General features: G+C 52.1%; 2 protein-coding genes and 1 non-coding gene across 3 annotated transcripts; 1 reads left to right on the top strand and 2 right to left on the bottom strand.

The window, feature by feature from the left end:
- Positions 1 to 271: 271 nt before the first annotated feature.
- On the bottom strand, positions 272 to 19,927 carry LOC122367031 (FRAS1-related extracellular matrix protein 2-like). The gene is made up of 16 exons (XM_043339789.1): positions 19,684 to 19,927; positions 18,873 to 19,070; positions 17,817 to 17,978; positions 16,334 to 16,516; positions 11,791 to 11,948; positions 11,226 to 11,351; positions 10,611 to 10,777; positions 9,863 to 10,068; positions 9,080 to 9,596; positions 7,148 to 7,333; positions 6,676 to 6,799; positions 4,372 to 4,496; positions 2,897 to 3,036; positions 2,271 to 2,458; positions 1,843 to 1,989; positions 272 to 1,552 (listed from the first exon to the last, which is right to left on the bottom strand). Exons 1-16 carry the CDS (start codon positions 19,925 to 19,927, stop codon positions 833 to 835), a joined length of 3,591 nt encoding a protein of 1,196 aa, XP_043195724.1. The 3' UTR covers positions 272 to 832.
- On the bottom strand, positions 2,020 to 2,093 carry Trnai-aau. Its single transcript has one exon. It is a non-coding gene; the product is annotated as a tRNA-Ile (tRNA).
- On the top strand, positions 12,367 to 14,909 carry LOC122366806 (nucleoredoxin-like protein 2). The gene is made up of 2 exons (XM_043339416.1): positions 12,367 to 12,614; positions 13,832 to 14,909. Exon 2 carries the CDS (start codon positions 13,838 to 13,840, stop codon positions 14,279 to 14,281), a length of 444 nt encoding a protein of 147 aa, XP_043195351.1. The 5' UTR covers positions 12,367 to 12,614; positions 13,832 to 13,837; the 3' UTR covers positions 14,282 to 14,909.
- Positions 19,928 to 20,626: the final 699 nt, after the last annotated feature.

Raw genomic sequence — 20,626 nt, 5'->3', positions numbered from 1 at the left:
CTCACGCTGACGTGTCTCTGACAGCACACTACCTGCAGTGCCACGTAGAAGGGCGAGGGAATGACAGCGGAATGACAGTGCCTGAAGCGATTCACGGTAACCATTTGCTGGAAATGATATACGGGGTATTTTGCGGGCTCGTAGCTACCTACAGTGCAGTACTCGACACTGGGCGGGATGTGCGCGAACATTGAGCTGGCATTGTCGTTACTGTTGTTTATGTGGGTAATGCGGCATACCTCACAGAACAGCCCAGAAATAACTCTTTTCGGACGGATTAGAAAACATGTATTTTATACAAAAAGGGAAGAGTCGGTTTATACATATTTATCCCGACACGTCCATCGCCAACAACACGTAACATCGCTACAATAAATATCATAACTTAGCAATGTAAAACGGTACAAATAACAAACACAAATCAAAATGATAATTCCCAGCCGTGAGACGATGCAAATAAAACGATACGGTAGGACAAGCATGAAACATATCTAAATGAGCAGATGAATTCTACCAATCTCCAAAACAGCTGAGTGATCATTATCAATGTGCCGAAGAGCAAAGTCATCATAACTATCAAAACTATCGCTAAGTATCAGATATCGGAATGCTGTTGAACAATCATTCACTGTACTGAACCACTCAATGACAACAAATACATACATACGAAAATAAAAACGGCAGTACTATCGGCCATCAAGCTCTCATGTCAAACTCGGGCCCAACATTGGTCCAATGGTCCATGGCTGGCGGCTTTTCTTGGTAAGTCGCCACTTGCGTCACCCGCTCCCCTCCCCAGCGCTGCCCCCAGGTCCAGAGAGCCCGACCTCATCTACACCTCTGAGCAGTCCTCATCATACAGGTACTCTCTGAGCACCCGCGGTACCCCGGAGCCCACCACCGGCCGCCCGGGTCTCAGTCCTCCACCGCCCCACACGGGAGGCTCCAGCGGCTCGCCCCAGCGCAGCCCGGAGGCAGAGCTCCACAGTGCCGGCCGGCCCACCCCTGTGGACGCCTGGGACCGTGCCGAGATCGTCACACAGCTGGAGGTCGGCGAGAGAGGCTCGTACTCGCTGTACCGGTCCCCCGCTGGTAGTTTGTGGGGGTGGGAAGACAGCAGTGACATCTCTCGACCGTGCAGTGAACTGTAGGCGGTGGTGTGGAGGGTGGTGTGTGGGGCACCGGCCGCCGCTGGTCGTGGCTTGGAGAGCCAGCGGCGCCGCACCAGCAGACCCAGCAGCAGGGAGGACACTACGCCCAGCATTAGACCGCCCAGAATCAGCAGCAGCTCACCGCTGTCCGGCCCGCGCCCTTCGCCGGCAGCCGCAGCAGCGCTGTAGTCCAGCGACAGCACGTGCATGTTGGTACCGCGCCCGCCGCGACCGATCCCGTCCACCGGCGCATCGCGCGCGACCCGACGGACGGCCACAGAAGCTTTAGTACTCACAGTGTCCGTAGAGGTCAGCACGTGTCGCCTCTGCCGATACACGCTGTCCTTGGCGGACTGAATTTCGTAAATACAGTGGATGAACCAGTGGCGACCTTGAGCGACCTGTGAAACAAAACAGATCGATAAAACCACACAGCTCTGTCAAATGTCAGCAGAACTGCTGAATAACGATACAAACTTTGTATAAATGCCTGAATAAATCAAGTTAATTTGAGAAATTGAGAAGACAAAGGTGAACTAAATATAGCATTGGACCGAGCTTCCACAGCAGCCTACTTCTACAGGCTGTAGTGACACCAGTGATGTGGTAAAAGTATTCAGAAAGCAAGCATTCCTTGGACAATGCTGACTGCTTGACGCTTATTTATGCTCTAAATGCCGTGTTTACTTACTTGGAAGAGTGGTGATGACTCAAAGGAAAACCCATCGAAGTTAGTTTGATTCCGCAAGACAGCTGCCTCCACGTCATTTGTGACAAACCGAGAATGGAATGGCACTGACTTGAATGTGGCGATCACAGAGCTCGGGTCATCGCGATCCTGAAAGCGGGCGAGAAAGAGTGAAAACACTGGCCAGTGTGGGGGTCGAACCCACGACATTCGCGTTATTAGCACGACGCTCTAACCAACTGAGCTAACCGGCCGATGCGCAAACCGCAGCTGATTGCTGAGGTAGCCGAAATGTGTGAAGAATACACGCGGCTATGACGTACGCAGGAACGGCGTTCGGCATACAGCCAACACAAGTGAGCTTTGAATAGCTAATCTTTAGTTGAAGCTCGCAATGGAAGTACTTTGAGAGGCGTGCGGGACCATCTCACCAGTATTTTGAAGTGATGCAGCAGGCTCTCCGAGTGCACCACACAGCCAAACTCGTCTGTATCGGGGCTAAACTTTGGCACGTAGCCGTCGGCGCCGACACAGAGGAAACACTTGTCGATGGAGAGGTGGAACGACCCGCCCAGGTACTGGACGGGGTCGACCATGATCCTGCCCAGCACCCGCTCGCCTGGGGAAGACAGACGGTTCGGGGATGGTCAGACACAGAAGGACTGACGCGAGGTCGTACCTATGTAGGTAAGGATTGACAGACTGTGAACGTCACAAGATCAGGAGTCAGGACGTTTCGATTGGCTGAGTTCAGACGGGCACACGGCTAAACACGTAACTTTTACGCATACTTCTTGCTATCGGTACAATGGTGACATGCGTCATTGGTTATTGGTCAGGTGTTACTTCCGCGAGACGAACGTCTAAACGTCTCCCAAGAGACCCGGCGTGAGACTGATAGTGAGCTACTGAACATATATGGGACCAGCCCCAATGGTCATCCTTCGAGCACACGTATCTATCCCAACGGTGACTGTCCTCACGGTACCAGCCCCATTTGAGAAGTTATCCTTCTCAACAACATAAGAGACCCCTGAGGCCCGGCTTCATTTCTCACCGGGCGCGAAGGCCACGTCGGCGTCGCTGGTCCCCAGTCGGGTCGGGTCGGCCGACAGCCAGGCCTCCCTCTTCTTCATCACGTGGAACTGGGTGTTCAGGGAGAACTGGGCCGGCACGGGGTCACTGACCTGCTGAAACCTGCCGGCAGCCGTCAGCGCCGGGGTCATACAGAGTAAAAACGTCAGTCGTCAGAGCGAGAGATCGTCGGGTTATGACAAGACAAAAGAGATGATTATCATTTGTCACGGGGATCTATTCTAAAAGCAGTGAACATTACCGATTACGTGAAACTAGGACTAAAACGCAGATGGAGTTACTAATAAATAATAGCTCCCAACTTCGCCTAAAAACGACTATGAAAATACACGAGTTTTGAACTTTTGTGCTTTGAAATTTTGGCGGCGGTACTTAACCCTCGCCCGTAAACGGCGATCTGCCACCTTCGCCCATGCAGGGGGGGGCGGGGTTGGTGCGACCCCCCCCTTGGCGTTTGAAACCGGAGCGTCGTAGAGCTTAGCGGAAAAGACCAACGGATTGCTCTCGCCGAGATCTCGCGATTGGTGGTATATTTTTTGGTCCTAGGTCAACATTTGACCTACTTTTGACCGGTCAAAGGTCAAATTTTCGGAAAAATAGACTTTTTTCAACTTTCGGCGGCGATTGCGGCAAAACGGTGGGAGATATCGACTTGAAACCTTCACTATCGTGTTCCTTGATCAATTCTCTATCGTTTGGTATGTATTTCGTTTCCCTAGCTCTAAAAATGGCGCGTTGGGAGCGCCGGAAGTTGGCAAGGTCACAGTCGGCGGCAGAAATTCGAAAAATCAAAATTTAAATTTTTGAAATCTGATTGTATTTTTGGATTTGGGAGGTCCATTTGCTCCCTATAGAAGCTAATATTGCTGCATATTCCCATTGAGGTGACAAGAATTAGCAAAATAGTGGTTCGGGCGCTTTTCAAAAATAGTACCGGACGCTGTTCCTCTTGTGACGTCATAGCTCCGTGACCTGACCTGACCCGGTCAAGTTTCTTATACCATATGATAGCCAATACTTGCCCCAACATGCATGGGAAGTTTCATCACGATCCATCAACCGATCTTCGTACCACCGGCAGGAAACCTCGGGCGTTGGCACTCAGTTTGTGAAAATCCGGCCGGAGGCTGTTCCCTTTGTGACGTCATAACTCCGTGACCTGACATGACCCGGTCAAATTTTTTATCAAAAGATGCGCAAGGTTTGCCCCATAAGATACCCAAAATTTGGCGGCGCTGCGCGCCGCCGTTTTTGCACTATTTCCGAAAAACCTCAGGGGGGGGGTTGCACCAACCCCCCCCCCTACATGGGCGAGGGTTAAGTCTTTAAAACTTTGGCCTTTTCCTACTGCGAATCATGCACCAGAATTATTGATAACGGCAAAAAAGGGGACCTATCCAAGCTGATTTCACCTGAGCTAGCCTCACGTGACCTCACCTGACGAGCAGGTCAAACTCGGTGGGCGGCGCCGGGTTGCAGCGGGGCGGCTCAGAGAACAGAACAGCCTCCTCGGCCAGGCAGGGCACCAGGAGCACGCTGAAGTTGCCAGAGTAGTCGCGCGCCTGACAAAATAACGACACATACGCCTCAGAGGTCAAGGCTTAGATATAAAAATGCATACGGCATAGTGCATGGACGATAAAAATCGTTAAATCTTACTTAATGACATAACTCATAATAAATAATAGATAGCTATAATCAATAAACCTATAATACCCAACATATCTAAAATATGTAAGCATAACTCGATCTCTCCAGTCTCCTACTCCAAATCTGACAGTAGTCCCGAGTACGACACAAGCTACCAAAGCAGACACAAAACGCCAGAAGGTCTATCCCATCCATACACCGTTCCGTGCTTCTATCCTCAGGATACTGAAATCCTTCTCCACGCCGCAACCTCCCTCCGGGCTGGACAGGGAACTTTATCTCATGCGGGCTGCTCCCTTGGAGCGGCACCGCTGCTCCCGAGGGAGCGGCGGCACCCCGTAGCCGGGTGCAGTGAGTGCCTTGGGGCTGGCTGGCCTGTCCTTCGGGATGGGCTCAGCCCCGGTGACTCACTAGGGTGCCTGCCCAGACCAATGTCTCCCCCTAATTCCTATCATCCTTCCGGCTCTGAAATGGTCTAATTCAGGGGTCGGCAAATGGTGGGGCATGCCCCCTTTGGGGGTAATGGAGCCCTTTCGGTGGGGGTAATGAGGGATTCTGAGAAAGCCTATCTTTTTAGAGTTTGTAGCTCCAGTGATGGAGCCATCGTGACTGTTGCATCCCAGGGTTCAAAGATTAGCCCAGGCCAAAGGCACAGCACACATTGATTAGATACCAATTTTCACGCACCTGCTCGCCTCACCATCTCACCCCTCCGTACAGTCGTTCAAAAGCAGCTGCAACTTTTAACCGTCGCCCGTCTGTTGGCGTTTCAACAGCCGCTAACGTAAGGGGGAGGAGTCGATCGGACCCCCGCGGCCTCTCGGACTCTGATATGGAGCTGTGCATAAAAAAGACGAGCGTGCTACCCGTGACCATAGGAAGCCGCTGCTGCCCATTTTTAAGGTCCTTGGTCATTCCGTCTCATTCAAGAGGGCAATGATAAGTGTCGAGAAAATCGGGACCCGCTATAACTTCTTGAAGTGAGATTTTATGGCTCAAGATGATCTCCAGAAAAAGCTCATAAGCCAACGGTCATTATGGGTCCAGAGGCCAGTTTTACCAGCAGAAAAATAGCCGCCTGCCGGAATTTTTGCCTAAAGATCGTTTCACATATGGAGCGTAAACGGTAAAGCCCTATCCGCTTACGAGCCCATCGCGTTTACGCTCCGTATGTGAAGCGGTCTTGAGGCAAAAATTCCGGCAGGCGGTTATTTTTCTGTTGGTAAAACAGGTCTCAGGTCATGATATTTTCCGGGCTGGTGAAAAAAAAAATGATGGGCTCGAGGGTACAATTTGGTCGTCATCCAATGCCTTTTACGTGAGCTTTTAACGAAAAACCACCCGCCGCCCCTATACGTACAAGGGTTAAATGGGATATAGCATAGGCGGCGGAACGGGGAGGGCACCGGGGCACCGTGCACCCTTTGATTTTTGCATTTTAACATTAGCCCAGCCCTATGGGCGTTGCATGGAAAGAATGGGACCAAAAGTCGGCAGTGTTCCCCCCTCCCCCTTAATTGAAGGTGTTCCGCCGCTACTGGGATATAGGCATTAAATGTTTTGTGGAGGAAGTGTCATGTTTTAAATTTGATGCATTGGAAATGCACAAATACCCAAAGAGTTCCAGGACGGTATGGAATTTGGCAGTAAACTTAGTTGTGTCAGCAATGGGGTCTGGTAGGTGGGGGTAATGGCCCTGCCTGGCGCCCAAAAAGGGGGCACGACCCCGAATGACCTGCCGACCACTGGGATTCTAATTGGACCGAAAGGGCCTAACCCAACAAAACAAACAAACAAACAAACAAACAAACAAACAAACAAACAAACCTAGATAAAATAAAATGCATGCAACGTAATACATGGACCAAAAAATCGCTTATTTTACATAATAACCATAAAATGTAACGAATAAATATAGCCAATAAACCAAAAAACCAGAAAAACAACTACAGCGTAACTCGATCTCTCCGACTCCTAATCTGACAGTACGAGTACCGACTCCCTACGACACAAGCTTCCACATCACGCCACAAAACGCCAGCCCGTTTTTCCCATGTGACCTTACACTCCCGAGAGCGCCGTTTGACTCACGGCAAAGTCGGAGACGAACTCCCACTGCTGGGTGGGCTGCTCGAACGTGGGCTCCGAGTGGGTAAGACGCAGCGTGAACGACATCTCCGTGTGGTCGTTACTCGTCACCCGAGAGCGTACACCGCTGGGGGACGGACGGGGCGGGCGTCAGTGGGAGTGTGGGCATTGGACACGAGATTGGACAATCGGCACAACATGGAGCTGTTGGGCTGTTATTAGGTCGACAGAACAAAAACATTAGCAGTAAACCAACCGTACTATAAGTATGCTATCTGAACGAACAATGCACAACTGGATTATGCTGATTATGCGGATCCCGCGGACGCAATATAACACCGCCAAGCCATTATAGTAGCTGAAACGGTTTAGTTTACGTTTCACCAGATGTTGTGCACTCGCATCAGCAACACCGCTAAAGCTGGTGTTAAAACAGCACAATGTACAACGCCGACGCCCCGGCGCGACCGCTCACCTCAGCGCCTGGTGCTCCAGTACAAACATTCCCCTGAAGGCGGCCTCTGTTCGGAAGGTGACCGCCAGCCGGCCGTCCTCTCTGAGCCTCATACCGGTGGGGTGGAGCTGACCACCGGCAGGGGAGAGGGACGGCGGTCCGATCCCCTCCGACCACAGGACAGATGTGTCGTACGCAAACGTCAGCCTGTGAACGGAAGGGTGGAGGGTGAAAGGCGTGGCGGGGTAATACGGTGGGGTAGAGAAGATAGGGCACAAACTGGGACAATGTGGCCAGTCGGACGAGACCAGACCAGACGAGCGGTCAGTGTGACCTTTCAATCAGTTGACGGATCCCCCGGATCCCCGGATGGAACATTAGCTCCCTGGGTGTAATATAAAATGGAGCTCAAGAGCAGCTCGTCTGTCCTCGTCGTTCAATGTGATCAGGGTGACCAACTCCCTGAGCTGAGGAGTGAGGATATGTGGTACGATCCCTGATCTACGAGGGGGTATCGGAAAGTTCTGATCATCACATAGAAGATGTAGACCGATTTTGATGATTTTTGGTTGGTATTATATTTGGTTCTTAAGAACAATGTTCCCGCAAAGAGAATCCTGAGAAGTGGTTTTATCTTATGTAGGAGAGACTTAGAAGTAAAAAAGATGAGTATTGGGCCCATTGAGGACCGAACCGTCATCCAACTAATGCATTTGAAACGGTACCACACTGAGAAAATACATCAAGAACGTGAAATCAGTTTATGGCGAGGAAAGCCCATCTCGTGCACTTACCGAAAATGAAGAAATAATTTTCAACTTGGTTGCATGGCCCTTGCAGGGGAGTCAAGAAGTGAGTGGCTACCAGTGACTGATAAGGTGGTGACTGTGAAAGAAGTGGAGGACCTCATCCTTACAGATCGTCGTGTGACCTTTCAGATGACTGTGCAACAGAAAGGTCTCAATGCTGGCAGTGCCTGAAAATATTATCAGCGAAGAACTACAGACGATAAAGGAGTCAGCCCGCTTAGAAGTTCGTGTGTCTACTTTGTTCAAGAGAAAAATGCGTCTTGGCCCTTCGAAATCAAAACTAGGCCTTTTTTTAGGAAATTGAAGACATCTTCCATAATTTGATGACTTGTGACGAATGCTGGGTCTATGTGCATGATCCAGAGACAAAAAGATGATCAAGAAGTTTAAGCACGGCACATCTGTCCTTCTTAAAAGGCGAAGATGCAGAAGCCGATATGGAAGGTCAATGCTATCAGTGTTCTGGATCTGGCGTTGGATAGCCATTACCGACTGTCTTGATGATGGTCGGATAATGATAAGCAAGCACCACTGCACATTTTTGAAGAAGTTGCGAGATGGCCTCAAGCAGAATTGCCGCAAAAAAAGCCCAATAAAGATGTTTTATCCGCACCGACAGCGCTCCCGCCCATTCGTCATGAGCTGCGATTGAAGACAGAACATGATGTGAACATTAAATCCTGCCGCATCTAAGAAATTCACCTGACCGGGTATTAACAGGCTCTTGATTGTTACGAGAGATGAAGAATCCACAGTATGGCCGGTGATTTAAGGACAGAAATGACGTCATTGATGAGATGGAACAGTGATTTACGGGACAGTGCGATGGTTCTACAATGACCGCCTGAGGCAGCTCAAGAAATGATGCAAAAAGTTTGCGGTCGTGTGTGGTGACTTGTAAAGGAGTAATGAACATCATGTAAAAAAATCAAATTTCTATCACATTGCATTCGTGGTGATGATCAGAACTTTTCGATACCCCCTCGTAGCTAGCCGCTACTCCCTCATGATGCTGCCTGAGCTGACTATCGCTTCCCAAGAGGCACCAGCTGACTCTCAAACCATCCAATGATTTGAGCCCCGTGGCCGTCTGATTTCTCAATCACTCTCCTTCCCCTGACCCAGTACCCCTCCCTACGCTCACCTCAGCTGCGTGGCCATGTCACTATGCTGCCACCCGTCGGGTGTCTCCGGCGCCAGGAACACATAGCTCACATACAGCGGCACCGTCAGAGCCACCAGCGACTGGAGCAGACCGTCGTGGGCCGGCGCGGCGCCGATCCGTGCCCCGCACACCGACACCAGCTCCGACACCGAGTACTCGGCCTCGAACCGCCACACGCAGCCCTGCCAGTCCAGCGAGCGGTAGAAGCGCAGCGTGCGCGCCGGGCGAAGCGCGGCGTCCAGCTGGTGGGCGGCCACCGGCGCGGCGGCGGTCACCGGCGCGGCCGTGGCGTTTGTGATGAACCCGGCGCCGGTGCGGACCTCACCAGCGTCCAGCAGGTTCGAGCAGCGGTGGTTACCGAGCCGTGCCGCCCGGCTACTCAGCGTGAGGTCGAAGTTGTTGAGAGGTCGCGTGGAGAGCGCCGGGAGCAGACCGTCCACGTGGGGGATAAGCACGGTGACTCGCACCTTGTGAGGGTGGGTCGGGTCGTCAGCGCCTGGAACGGGGCGACGGAACAGTCAGCCTCGAGTCGTGATGTCCCTTGATGACTGATTGATGACTTATATGAGCATCATTCGGCAGACAGAAGGAGTGACTAATGCCGTTAAGTCGATATTATTGTGTAACAGCCACTGGTCAACAATAACAATAACTTAAGTCCTGCGTCAACAGACCAGCCACGTTTATATCTCCTGACCTTTCATTTCAGGCTATCATCTAGGCTGTTTATGTGACCTCCCATGAGTATTCCCGGCCACTCACCGGTGTATTTGAGTTTCGCCGTAAAAGGCTCAGCCCCGATGGTCCCCGCCAGTCGCGGCTCACACAGTCCTCTGGCAGCGTCCACCTCTGCAGGCTGTGAGAGCAGCTCGGCGCCGGGCCGGCCGGCCGCGTCCGCCGCGCGCGCCGCACACTGCACCCGACCGCCGACCGGTACATAGACAGAGTCCAGAGTACGCTCAGAGGTGCTGGGGAGAGGTGAGAGAGCTGGGGTGAGGATACGAAGAGTGGTGTACTGCAAACATGCAATGTTGATCAGCAAACGACAGTTAAGAAAAAGAGGGATATTTGCTAAACATGTGTGGGCAGTAAACAGTTGGTATGATCAAGTTGACAAGTTGACATAAAAGCGTATGAAAGACTAACTAGTGAGAGCAGACAAAAAACAATTATGGCCAAAATAAGCAATCGAGACTGAAATAATGCGCCAATGTCAGTAAATTGGTGGAATCGATGACCAGAGGCCTCTTGCACCAAAATCCTCTTGCACCAATGCTTGGATTATTTTGAATCGTATACCCAGTTCAAGTCTCAAATGTAACAATCTGCGTGCAAAATTTAGCAAGCACATGTAGGATTATGTATTGGGCTATTGCAAACAAATTTACCACCGTTAGATTAGCTTATTCTGAAACCGGTTTTTCGATTTTACCTAGCTAGGTAGTTTGGTGCAAGAGGCCCCAGTTCGACTGTCCCTAACACTCCCTGCCCGCCGCCGTGACCGTCTCACCCTGCGAAGAACACGGCTGCGGTGAGTTGTCGGAGCGGCCGCGGCGGCTGGCCGGGTGGCGCGGGGGAGGCCACCATCCACCGGTACACGGTGTGATTATTGTCCACCCCCTCCCGGGCACACAGCGGGCCCAGACGGGCGAACTCGGGGTGCGCCGGGTCACACGCCTGTCACGCAAACGGCAGTGAGAGTCTGGTGGTCGATGGATGAAGAGGGTAGTGCCTGTCTAACGCCCATATATTGACGGTTTCCGATCAATCATGAAATCTGGGAGCTGAAAACATCGTGAATAACACACATGGATGTTTTGTGAAAGTATCATATGTTTTGGATGTTATGGATGTGTCGCTTGAATGCAAGCGAATGCCACAAAAAAGCATGACCACAGCCAGTTGAAAGGGAAAACACCATTTTATCCTAGCTTCGCTTGACAATGACCATGCAAAAGCATGACCACATGCATAGACAAGACGAAAAACACCGTTTTATTCTAACATGACCAGTCTGTGACCACCGAACACATCATAATAAACCCCCAGAGGGGTCAAACATCCGTTCCTCGCAGACTATTGCTATCATATCCAGTTCCCCTCTCCCTCTCCCAATTCCACTCACGGTGACACAGACTACCGGATAGCCGGCCAGCAGTGCCTCCAGTGCCGCGGGAACGTCCCCGTAGTCCTGGAGCGATACGACCAGTGGCGGGGCCGGGAACGTGACATCGGCGGCCACCTCCACCTCCTGTGACACGCAGGGGGAGGGGGGACGGGTTACTCACGGGGCGCGGTGTGGTGGGTGTTTCTGAGGTCAGGCGGCAAGATTTATGAGAAACGGGTAGCATACGCGATCCATGTTACACAGCGGCGTATGTAAAATGTACGCATGTATGAACTAATACGACATCGAAGCATAAGGTACGAACTACTCAAAACCTAACGAAGATGACAGCTCTACATAGGCAAATGCCTACCTATCGACACCTATCGACATTATCAATTGTTCTTTAGGCAAGCGTTTCGACATAGACAAGGTCCATGCAAGGTACTGCAATAAGGCACTTACCTCTACAGTCTACATAGACGACGGCCATGTCTGGGTCACTGACCTTGACATAGGCTAAGCATAGAACATGACCCCTGTATTCCTTACCTCGACATGACGACAGCCCTGTAGAACTTACCTCGACATAGACGACGGCCCTGTCCTGCGTCACGTTGGCCACACCTCTCTGGTCCTCAGTCAGATGGACAGAGAAGGCCTCGCGATGCTCCCGGTCCCGGTCATAGAGGATTTCCACGGGAACTACCAATCGAGACACGTTCACTGCGAACTCCAGCTCTGCGGGAAGAGGGAGGGGTGCTAGAGTCTCCACGTGTACCACCCGTCGCGAGACGTTCACGGCAAACTCCAGTTCTGAGGGAAGAACGAAGGGGTGGTCAGAAACAAGGCTGCATTCTTTCGGGCACTGAAAGGTGGGTAACGTTCATCTATAACACCAGTTTCTTCAGAATAAAATAATCGAATGGTCACAGTGATCTCAGAGTTCCAGGCCGAAGACGTCAACCCAAATTCTGAGCTTCTCTTTGGATGATTTTGGCTCCCAGCGGCCAGCCCCATCGCCAGTCACCGCCTGCCTAGCTGGCGCTGTGCGGTCGGGGTGCCCCAGATGGCGCTGTCTGCCCGCTGGTCGCTCCGCCGTCGCCCGTCGCGCTGGGCCGGTTCGGTCGACCCGTGCACACCTCTCACGAGGCTGGCAGTCGGCCGGCTCTGAGGTGCACTGCGCATGCGCGGCTGACGTCACTGTCGGAGCTGGGCGGTGGTGACGACTGGTGCTGCAAGCGGTGACCGGTGTCTTGGTGACGACTCGGCGGCTGGTGACTCAGGGCGCGGTAGGCACGGGAAGCTGATAAATACCAGATTGGTGACCGAGAGGCAAGCAGTTCGTGAGGAATCGCCGCCGGCGCATCAGCTTCAGACAGCTCAAGTCTCACAACCAAGGTCAAGGTGAGTATTGAACCGGCACTAGAAAGCCGGCTTATCTGTATTATTTTGATTGCAGTTGTTTAGTAAAACTGTACAATTTAATTAAGCACAAGCCAACCTCCTCAGCAATGCTATTTTCTTTTAGCAGTATTTTGAAGTTCAACAATTTCCATTGCGCTCTAATTACGTAAAACGTTAGACCGACGTGTTTGTGGATTGAGATGAGATGAGATACGAGGGCTGAGCTGAAGTGTGTGCGATTGCATCGTAAGATCGCTTTTCATTGTGCGGGGTTGATGGCAAAACGTATCAGATTATACGTTTTGCCATCTCACTGAAAACGTAATTCAACAGTATTTAGAAGGCTAGAAGCAAACTCTATTCCGAATCAGCAAACCGGCATCAGCGCTCCAATGCGGCAATGCCACGTATCGTTGCGTAATAGTAACGAGAATGTGCAACTTCCCGCCAAGGAAACGTGTCACCGTTCTATTCGCGGGCTCCGAACCGCAATTCAAGGCCCTATATAGCCATAGGACCACAGCTTAATTACCTGACCTCTCCGCGACCACATAAGTGAATGAAGAATGCCGGTACTGTGAATTGTCACCGTTTCTCGTTGATTGCTGGACAGACACGCCGTCTCGGTCCAACGACCGTCCCCATCCCCATCCCCTCCCGTCGAGTCCCCATCCGACAACTGGTCCACCTCGTCCTCTCGTGCCGTGCCGTCGCCTTCCGTGAGGGCACGTCGTGAGTCCATTGCCACGTGGAGTTCACTGCCCCTTGAATCACGACCCCGAGGCCCGACAGGCCTGGACACGGGCCGACCGTCCGTGACCGCTCGGCTGACCGGTCTTGGAGTATTCCATCCGTGATCGGCCCGTGCGGGGGCGTCACGCCCGTTTACCGGCGTCCGGAGACTCGACAGCATGACTTGCCGGTTTGCCGTTCGGGAACATTCGCCCCAGATCGGCGGACAGTACGGTGTGTCACCCAGCTTCTGTGACTTGCCAAGACGTCTCATTCTCTCCCGTCCCCATGATTGTGTGACCGGTTTGTGATGCGCTGATGTAATCCCCGCTTGCTCCGTCTGCCGCCGATCTCTATACGTCGCACAGCCGTCCGGGGCTTCCCCCATTCTCAGCTAGCCACCCAGACGGCTTCTCGCCTCCGTCATTTCCGTAGAGCGCGTAGCTGCTTCTGACGATCTCCCCACCCCGCCGTCTGTTCTACAGCTCGCCATGGACACTCTCAAGTCGACCCAGCTGCAGAAGGGAGCCTCTGGCGGCCTCGTCGCCGGCTCTGAGGCTCTCGCCGGCAAGAAGGTGATCGGCATCTACTTCTCGGCGCACTGGTGTCCTCCGTGCCGCATGTTCACGCCGGTGCTGAAGGACTTCTACGAAGCGCTGCTGGAGTCCGGCTGCGAGCTGGAGGTGGTGTTCGTCTCGTCGGACCGGTCTCCGGCCGACATGGCCGCCTACATGAACGAGGCGCACGGCGAGTGGCTGGCCGTGCCGCACGGCAGTCCGGCCGCCCAGCAGCTGAAGACCGAGTTCCAGGTCAGCGGCATCCCGACCCTGGTGTTCCTGAGGGCGGACGGCACGGTGGCGGAGCGCGACGGGCGCTCAGTGGTCCAGGGCAAGGGACCCACCAAGGCCGTGTTCGACCAGCTCGCCGGGAACTAGGCGGAGTCACCGACACTGCAGGGATGGACCGACCACCGCCGGGGGGGGGGGGGGAGGGGGCCACTGGGACTGCCGCAGCGTGGGGAATGGGGCTTACGCACGTGCGAAAATTCGCCCAGCCTTATCTGCTTTAAAGCTAAGCTATGCCTGTGAGTGTTTCCCATGTTGGGAAGTTGGTACAACGAGGCTTCAGTAATCCCAAACTTTGGAAGAATTTCTGATCAATGTTTGGCTCCTTTTTGTTACTATCGGAAGAAAACGATATTCTAAAATATTTAAAAAGAGATTTCGGCTTCTCCATCGAGTTGCATGGCGTAGTCACGCTTTAATTGTTATGCTCTAAAATTAGAATAAAAGATGCATGTGCGTTGTGCTAAAATAGAGCGCGATTGGCCCATGGTATTTTGTTGGATATTCGTGTTGAAGTCTTGGAACAGTTTACATACGTTTTTATGTGTGGTGTCTATCGTTTTGGAAGTAAGCATACCTACACAAAAATCAGGGCATGCCTTTAATTTCTGCTGACTAACACACTTTTGGGTTGTTCCCGAAGGCGACCCCATGAGACATTTGTGTTGTGATTTTGTACTGTCGCTTTAGCGCCTGGTGTGATGAAATATACAAAGACGTGCAGAATCCCAACGCGTTTGCTGTCCTACGCCGAATGTCACCATTGATTTGTGACTGTGACTAGGACACCATCAAACGAAACTGATCACTCCACCGCTCAGCTAGTCTATAAAACCGACCAACTTGACTGAACAGAGCCAACAGACCATAAAAGGGTCGCGGGTCTACTACATGTTTACTGGGAGTCTGTTTACCACGGCTGCCTGGGACACCGAATGGACCCCCCGCCTGGAGTTCTGTACCACCCCTTGTCGAAGCGTGTTCCTACGGGCCCACCGCGCTACCCTAGCGCGTCGTCCGGGGCGTGCACTAACAAGTGTCGCCAACGTGGACACCGACCGGTCAGTTGCTAGGGGTTCAGGTCCGGTCCGTATTGATCGGGGGAGTTTGTGTGTTGATGAAGGACACACGCACGTACCCACTACATGGGAATACAGTACGCTGGGATCAATAGAGCGGCTATCTGATACTCGGGCGGGAGGTCCGGCTTCTGGATCAGGACCAACAGTGGGCACTGACCGAACTATGTGTGAGTTATTCATAGCTGCAGGGGTCATCACCCCATAGAAACTGCGGTCAATAGCACTGGGCCGGCCGCTAAGCTGCCTCTGCCACGCTGTAAACTGGGCAAAATTCATCTAATTATCCGCTTATTACTCATTAATTATTGTTAATCACTTTGGATCGTCAGCATCAAGCCAACATGACCCAATGAGCCTCGTTTAGGACCATCGAAAATAGAACTAACCAATTTCACTTAAAACTGTCGATAGTCGCCGTAAACTTAGGTAATTTGACGCCTTGACATCCATCATAGACCGCACCACGCCGCGCGCACCTTGTTCTATACCTATATTCTGCGCGCACCTATTGCCTCCTCCCCCCTCCCCCCTCCATCTGTCTGACACATTTTCCTCCTCCTGTTCAAATACTGGCATTGCATTGAACTATACATAGGTACAAGTTATCGGTTGAAGAGGCGTCACTTTCCTCATTTGCCGTAGATTAGAGGTGAACCGCAAAGACGATCGCTGATAGTAAATGTAGTTCGATGGCTCGGCTTACTCTGAACTTACATGCATTTCCGTTCAGCATTGACTATGCAACTTTCGGTCTCTAGGGACGAATCTCGGAATTCGAGGGTATGTCGGTGGAGTGAATCATGCCCCTTCTCCCTAATTTCCCATGTTTTACTTCTAGAAACCCTGTCATATGGCCGGTGGTTCCCTGTTACCCGGGTGTGTCCTCTCCCTGTGTAGACCGCTATTTACGTGGTCATCTCTCGCTTGCTTTTTATCTCCCACCCGTCAGTTTTTAGACCGGAGAGTGGATATGCCATGATAATATACTGAGTGTCCACCCCAGAGAGTACCGTGTTCCCTAGTATATGCTGCGTCCCTCCGCTGCCCTCCCGTCTCTCACCTCTGGAGACGCCATGGTAGTCCTGTCCGGCGCGTGCCGAGCCGTCTCTGGTGTACAGTCGGACGACAGATGTACCGCTAAGGTCGCCAAGTCGCACCACGGCCACCCGTGCCGCCACCGGTTCCTGAGCGATGGTCGGCTCGGTGACCCGCACACGACGCGACTCGAACTTGATCAGAGGTACTGTGGGGGAGAAAGAGGGAGGGAGGGAGAGAGAGAGAGAGTCAGTTCAGCACGGAGCAAGGGGAAAAGATCGGGCGAGACTGTTTGACTCTGGCACTATGTATGCAACAGATGCAAAATCTAACACCGGAAATAAGTGATAAAAACGTAGGCATGCATGTTTCAACTCCCTAGTTTATTTACAAACATCACGCCACATGATGCGCCTGATTCATGTTATTCAGAACATGAATACACGAAGGAAGAGACTGGAGTACGCCATTCTGGCTGATGTAATAACAATCTGCATACTCAGCACACCGCATACACCTGGCTTATGGCAGCCTTAGCACGAGTGTTTACAATGTTGTATCGCCGAGCACCTGATAGAGGGGCTCTCAAATAATCCACGGCAAACCCTGTTAGCCTCTTCGGCAAACACGCTCTGAAGCCGTGTCTGAGATTGCTCCAGCATTTCCGATACCAATTGTAAACATATACCGTTTCATCAGTACCTATGTTGAAGAGTCTTGTGCATCGGAAGGGTGGGTATAAGTCGCGATATCTCGTTCTGCATAGCAGATAGGCGACATGGCATATCACTGTCTGTAACTAAAAATAAAATAACGGGACTAAAAACCCAAATCTCTCCCCCCCCCCCCTACCGCTCAGCTGGCCGTTCGCAGTAGCCAGTGGGTATACCGGGCAGGAAAACAACGGTTCTGTCTGTGATGATTTGATATGTGAATAGTCCCGTTCGATGCACGCTCATAATCATATCCTGTGGGTCACGTCCTGTGTACTCGTGCGAAATGAGTCCCGGGTGGGTGGCACTTCCTTTATGTGTTAGAGTACTAAGTGAAGTTATGGAAATCGGCGAGAACGGGCCCTACAGGACATCGTGCCTCTTGCCCCGATAACACGAATATGAGGATGAAGGTGAAGATGTATCCGCCGATTAAGTCCGCGTTCGTGTGTCATCCCCGCCCAGGACCCTGTGGAAAAGTCAGTCGTCACCTTCCTGTCTATGGCAAACACCGTACCCGTAATTCGTGCGCCAGTCCGAACCCACCCGGTCAGTCGGACCATTTTGGTCCAACTATCCCGGTCGGCACCGCCAACTACTAGCTCTGTATGTCGGTCATCCTTTCCCTTCGATCCCGTATGTCAAAAGCTATCATCGTTTGCGTTCTAATTCGGGAATGTGTGGAGGTACCCTGACAAGTTTGTCAGTCTCCCAGGCGTGACAACCCGACGTTCCGTGTCAGTTGCCCACTCCGCGTATCACCCTCCCCGTCCCGCGACACACCTCTTCACTCACTGTCAGCCGTATCACGCACGGTGACCTCCGTGGTGTTCCTGAGTCCCAGGAGCGCCGGGCCGCCGCCGGCGCGCGCCTCCCCCAGTGCCAGACGGAACGTCTCGGCCGATTCGTGGGTGTGGTCGTTGATCAGGATCACCGGACACGGCTTCTCCGTCTCCCCTGTGGAGAAAGTCGGAAAAAACAGGGTTCAGTTGTCGGTACAGTATTAACTATTAAAGGAATGTCGCTTAGTTCAGCGTCGTCGGCCCTGTGAGGATATCTCGTGCTCATGGAGTATTCAGTGCCATGTTCAACTGACAAGTGTTTTCGAATTTGAGGGCCGAAGAAACCTCAGAAAATAAATGCCTGCTTTTGTACTTCCCTGCTGTGCCCCAGAAAAGATGGGCGTTCACAAAATACAAATAAATGAAGCAAGGCTCGAATAAATTCGGGTAGACCGGCGGGGGAACACCCTAACAGTCTGAGCATGACGAAACGACGGAAATGCAATCACAAAAGCTACCGTTGCAAGTTGTAACGGTCGTGAATACGAAACAATTCAAACATCCTTTGCCAAACATCCATCCATGAGCCTTTGTATGTTCAAAGGTCATGTCAGGAAGTATGTGAGAGCGATGCCATTGACATAGTGTTTTATCCATCATACTTCATGCTGTATACTTTTATCACAGTGCGTCTTGTTCTTAGTGTATACTTTTATTGATTAGTCATATTTATATTAGGTATATTTTTATAGCAGGTATATTTTCACCATATTTATTTTTACTATATGCTTTTATTGTGTAGGCATGTAGCATGCAAAGCTAGTAGACTCTTATCTATTCCTTCTTTCGATGTATTCGTATGTTTTTGACTTCGCCTCTCAATGGGTACTGCCTGTTGGCGATGTTGTGAAATAAATAAACAAACAAATAAACATGCCAGATGTGTAAAACCATACATGAAGCCCATCTGCTCCCTTGTGTTTGCCACAAACTGTGACGGGCTGACTTCAGCAATGTGCCCGCCCGTTTCACAAGCGAACACTACCGCACTGACGAATCACCTACGAACCTGGCGCAAACTCCAGCCGACTAGCATCCGTGTCTGGCCGCTCCTCGAAGTCGGCGCCAGCCTCGGCCGATCCCTGGCGCGTGTAGCAGCGCACAGATGACGTCATAGTGACGTCACCGCCACGCACCACGTACGCCGTCACCTGGTCGTCCTCCTCGAACCCCGAGTACGAGTCCTCGGCGAACGCGTGGGTGGGGACTACCGGCGGCGGAGAGGTCAATTCACAATGTCAATTCGTATTGCACAATGTACATTGCATACTGCACAACACAGGCATAAAAACAGGATATGCATCGACACATGACGGCATATGTATAGTTGACAGTTCGCCAACTGTAATTATCACAACTTTCATCTGTCATGTCAACTGTCATCAAAGGGGTCGTCATCTGTCGGCTGTCGGTTGCCGGTTGCCGCCCCGCCACTGCCCGTGGCCAGCGCCCGTCCGGGCCGCGTGCGTGTGACGGCCGTTGATTGGTTGGTGACCCGCACCGGATCGATGGGTCATGTGACCTGAGCTGACCCGGCGAGGGGCTCCGCTCGCCCCTCGCCGGGGGTCGGATGGTAGCGTCATGGATGAAGTATTTAATCCATGGTAGCGTCCAGGGCACATAGCGGCGGTGCTGACCGACTGTGACTCGCCCACGAGTGAGCATGTGATGGTGTTGTGTTGCCCAGGTGCTTGTCATGCAATACGATATAAGCGCACTGTGAGCCAGGAGTTCGCGGTCGAAGGCTACCTTCACCCGACCCCCCTACTCGAATTCCTTCATCCCTGTCATCATCAGCAGCGGCAGCAGGTCCTACTCACGGTCGCTCTCCGAATCGTCAATGGTGACGTTGAGTGTGCCGGGCCGCCCGACGGTGGAGTTCGTCGGCAGCCGAAGCAGTAGCTGAAGGTGCTCGGGTCCCTCGCGGCGCGGACGGCCCGGGTCGTCGAGCACCAGGAGCTGGACGGTGGCCTGGGTCTGACCAGGGCCGAACCGAAGCGTCTCACTGACCGCCCGGTAGTCCTCGCCGGCTGTGTGGAGGTGAAAAGGAGAGTCATGACTCATGAGTACGAGTAGTCATTGAGTGTATTAGGAGGACGAGGAGATGTCCTCATTGATCTTCTGTCTGATGTGTGAATGGCACACAGTAATGAAAAATCCGTCACGAAATACTCCAAGTTCATGTTCCGTTGAAAGAAAGGTTCCGTTGAAAAGTCTATCACGTCGCTCCCTCAAGTATTGGTAGCACCGAAAGGATAGCCGACGTCCAAATAAAAACAATAAAAAGGTGTGACAAGTTACGATTACCTAACAAGTAACGGTTCTCCTAGCCTACCTGTAGCCCTGGGCGTCTCTCCGCCTCTCGAAGTGACGGTGACGGCCGACGGACCGCTGAGATCAGTTCCCGCTCTGAACACCAGTACCGACACCGTACCGACCGACTCGTCCACCGCCAGAGTCGGCTGGCCGAAATGAAAGTACGGCGCTGAAAACGGTATAGCACCCGTCAGCGGCGTGAGGTCCAACCAACCACAAGTGTAAAGTCTGGGCGGAAGAATGAAACACGCATGGTGACTCAACTCACTTAGCTTCAACGGAAGCCATCATCTAATCCTTTTTAAATATATCGCCATTTGCAAAAACCATTTTTAACCATACACATAACTGGGTAAGTGCCTCCACGCCCTGAATTCACTCTTTTCCGTCACGCTTTGGAGCTTTACGTAACAATCACGGGTTATAACTCTCCGCCGTTTCACCCCA

This window comes from Amphibalanus amphitrite, unplaced genomic scaffold (genome assembly GCF_019059575.1).
Source record: "Amphibalanus amphitrite isolate SeventyFive unplaced genomic scaffold, NRLGWU_Aamphi_draft 000030F_arrow, whole genome shotgun sequence".
In the NCBI taxonomy this organism is placed as follows: Eukaryota; Metazoa; Arthropoda; class Thecostraca; order Balanomorpha; family Balanidae; genus Amphibalanus; species Amphibalanus amphitrite.
This window is presented reverse-complemented; position numbering and strand designations above follow the sequence as displayed.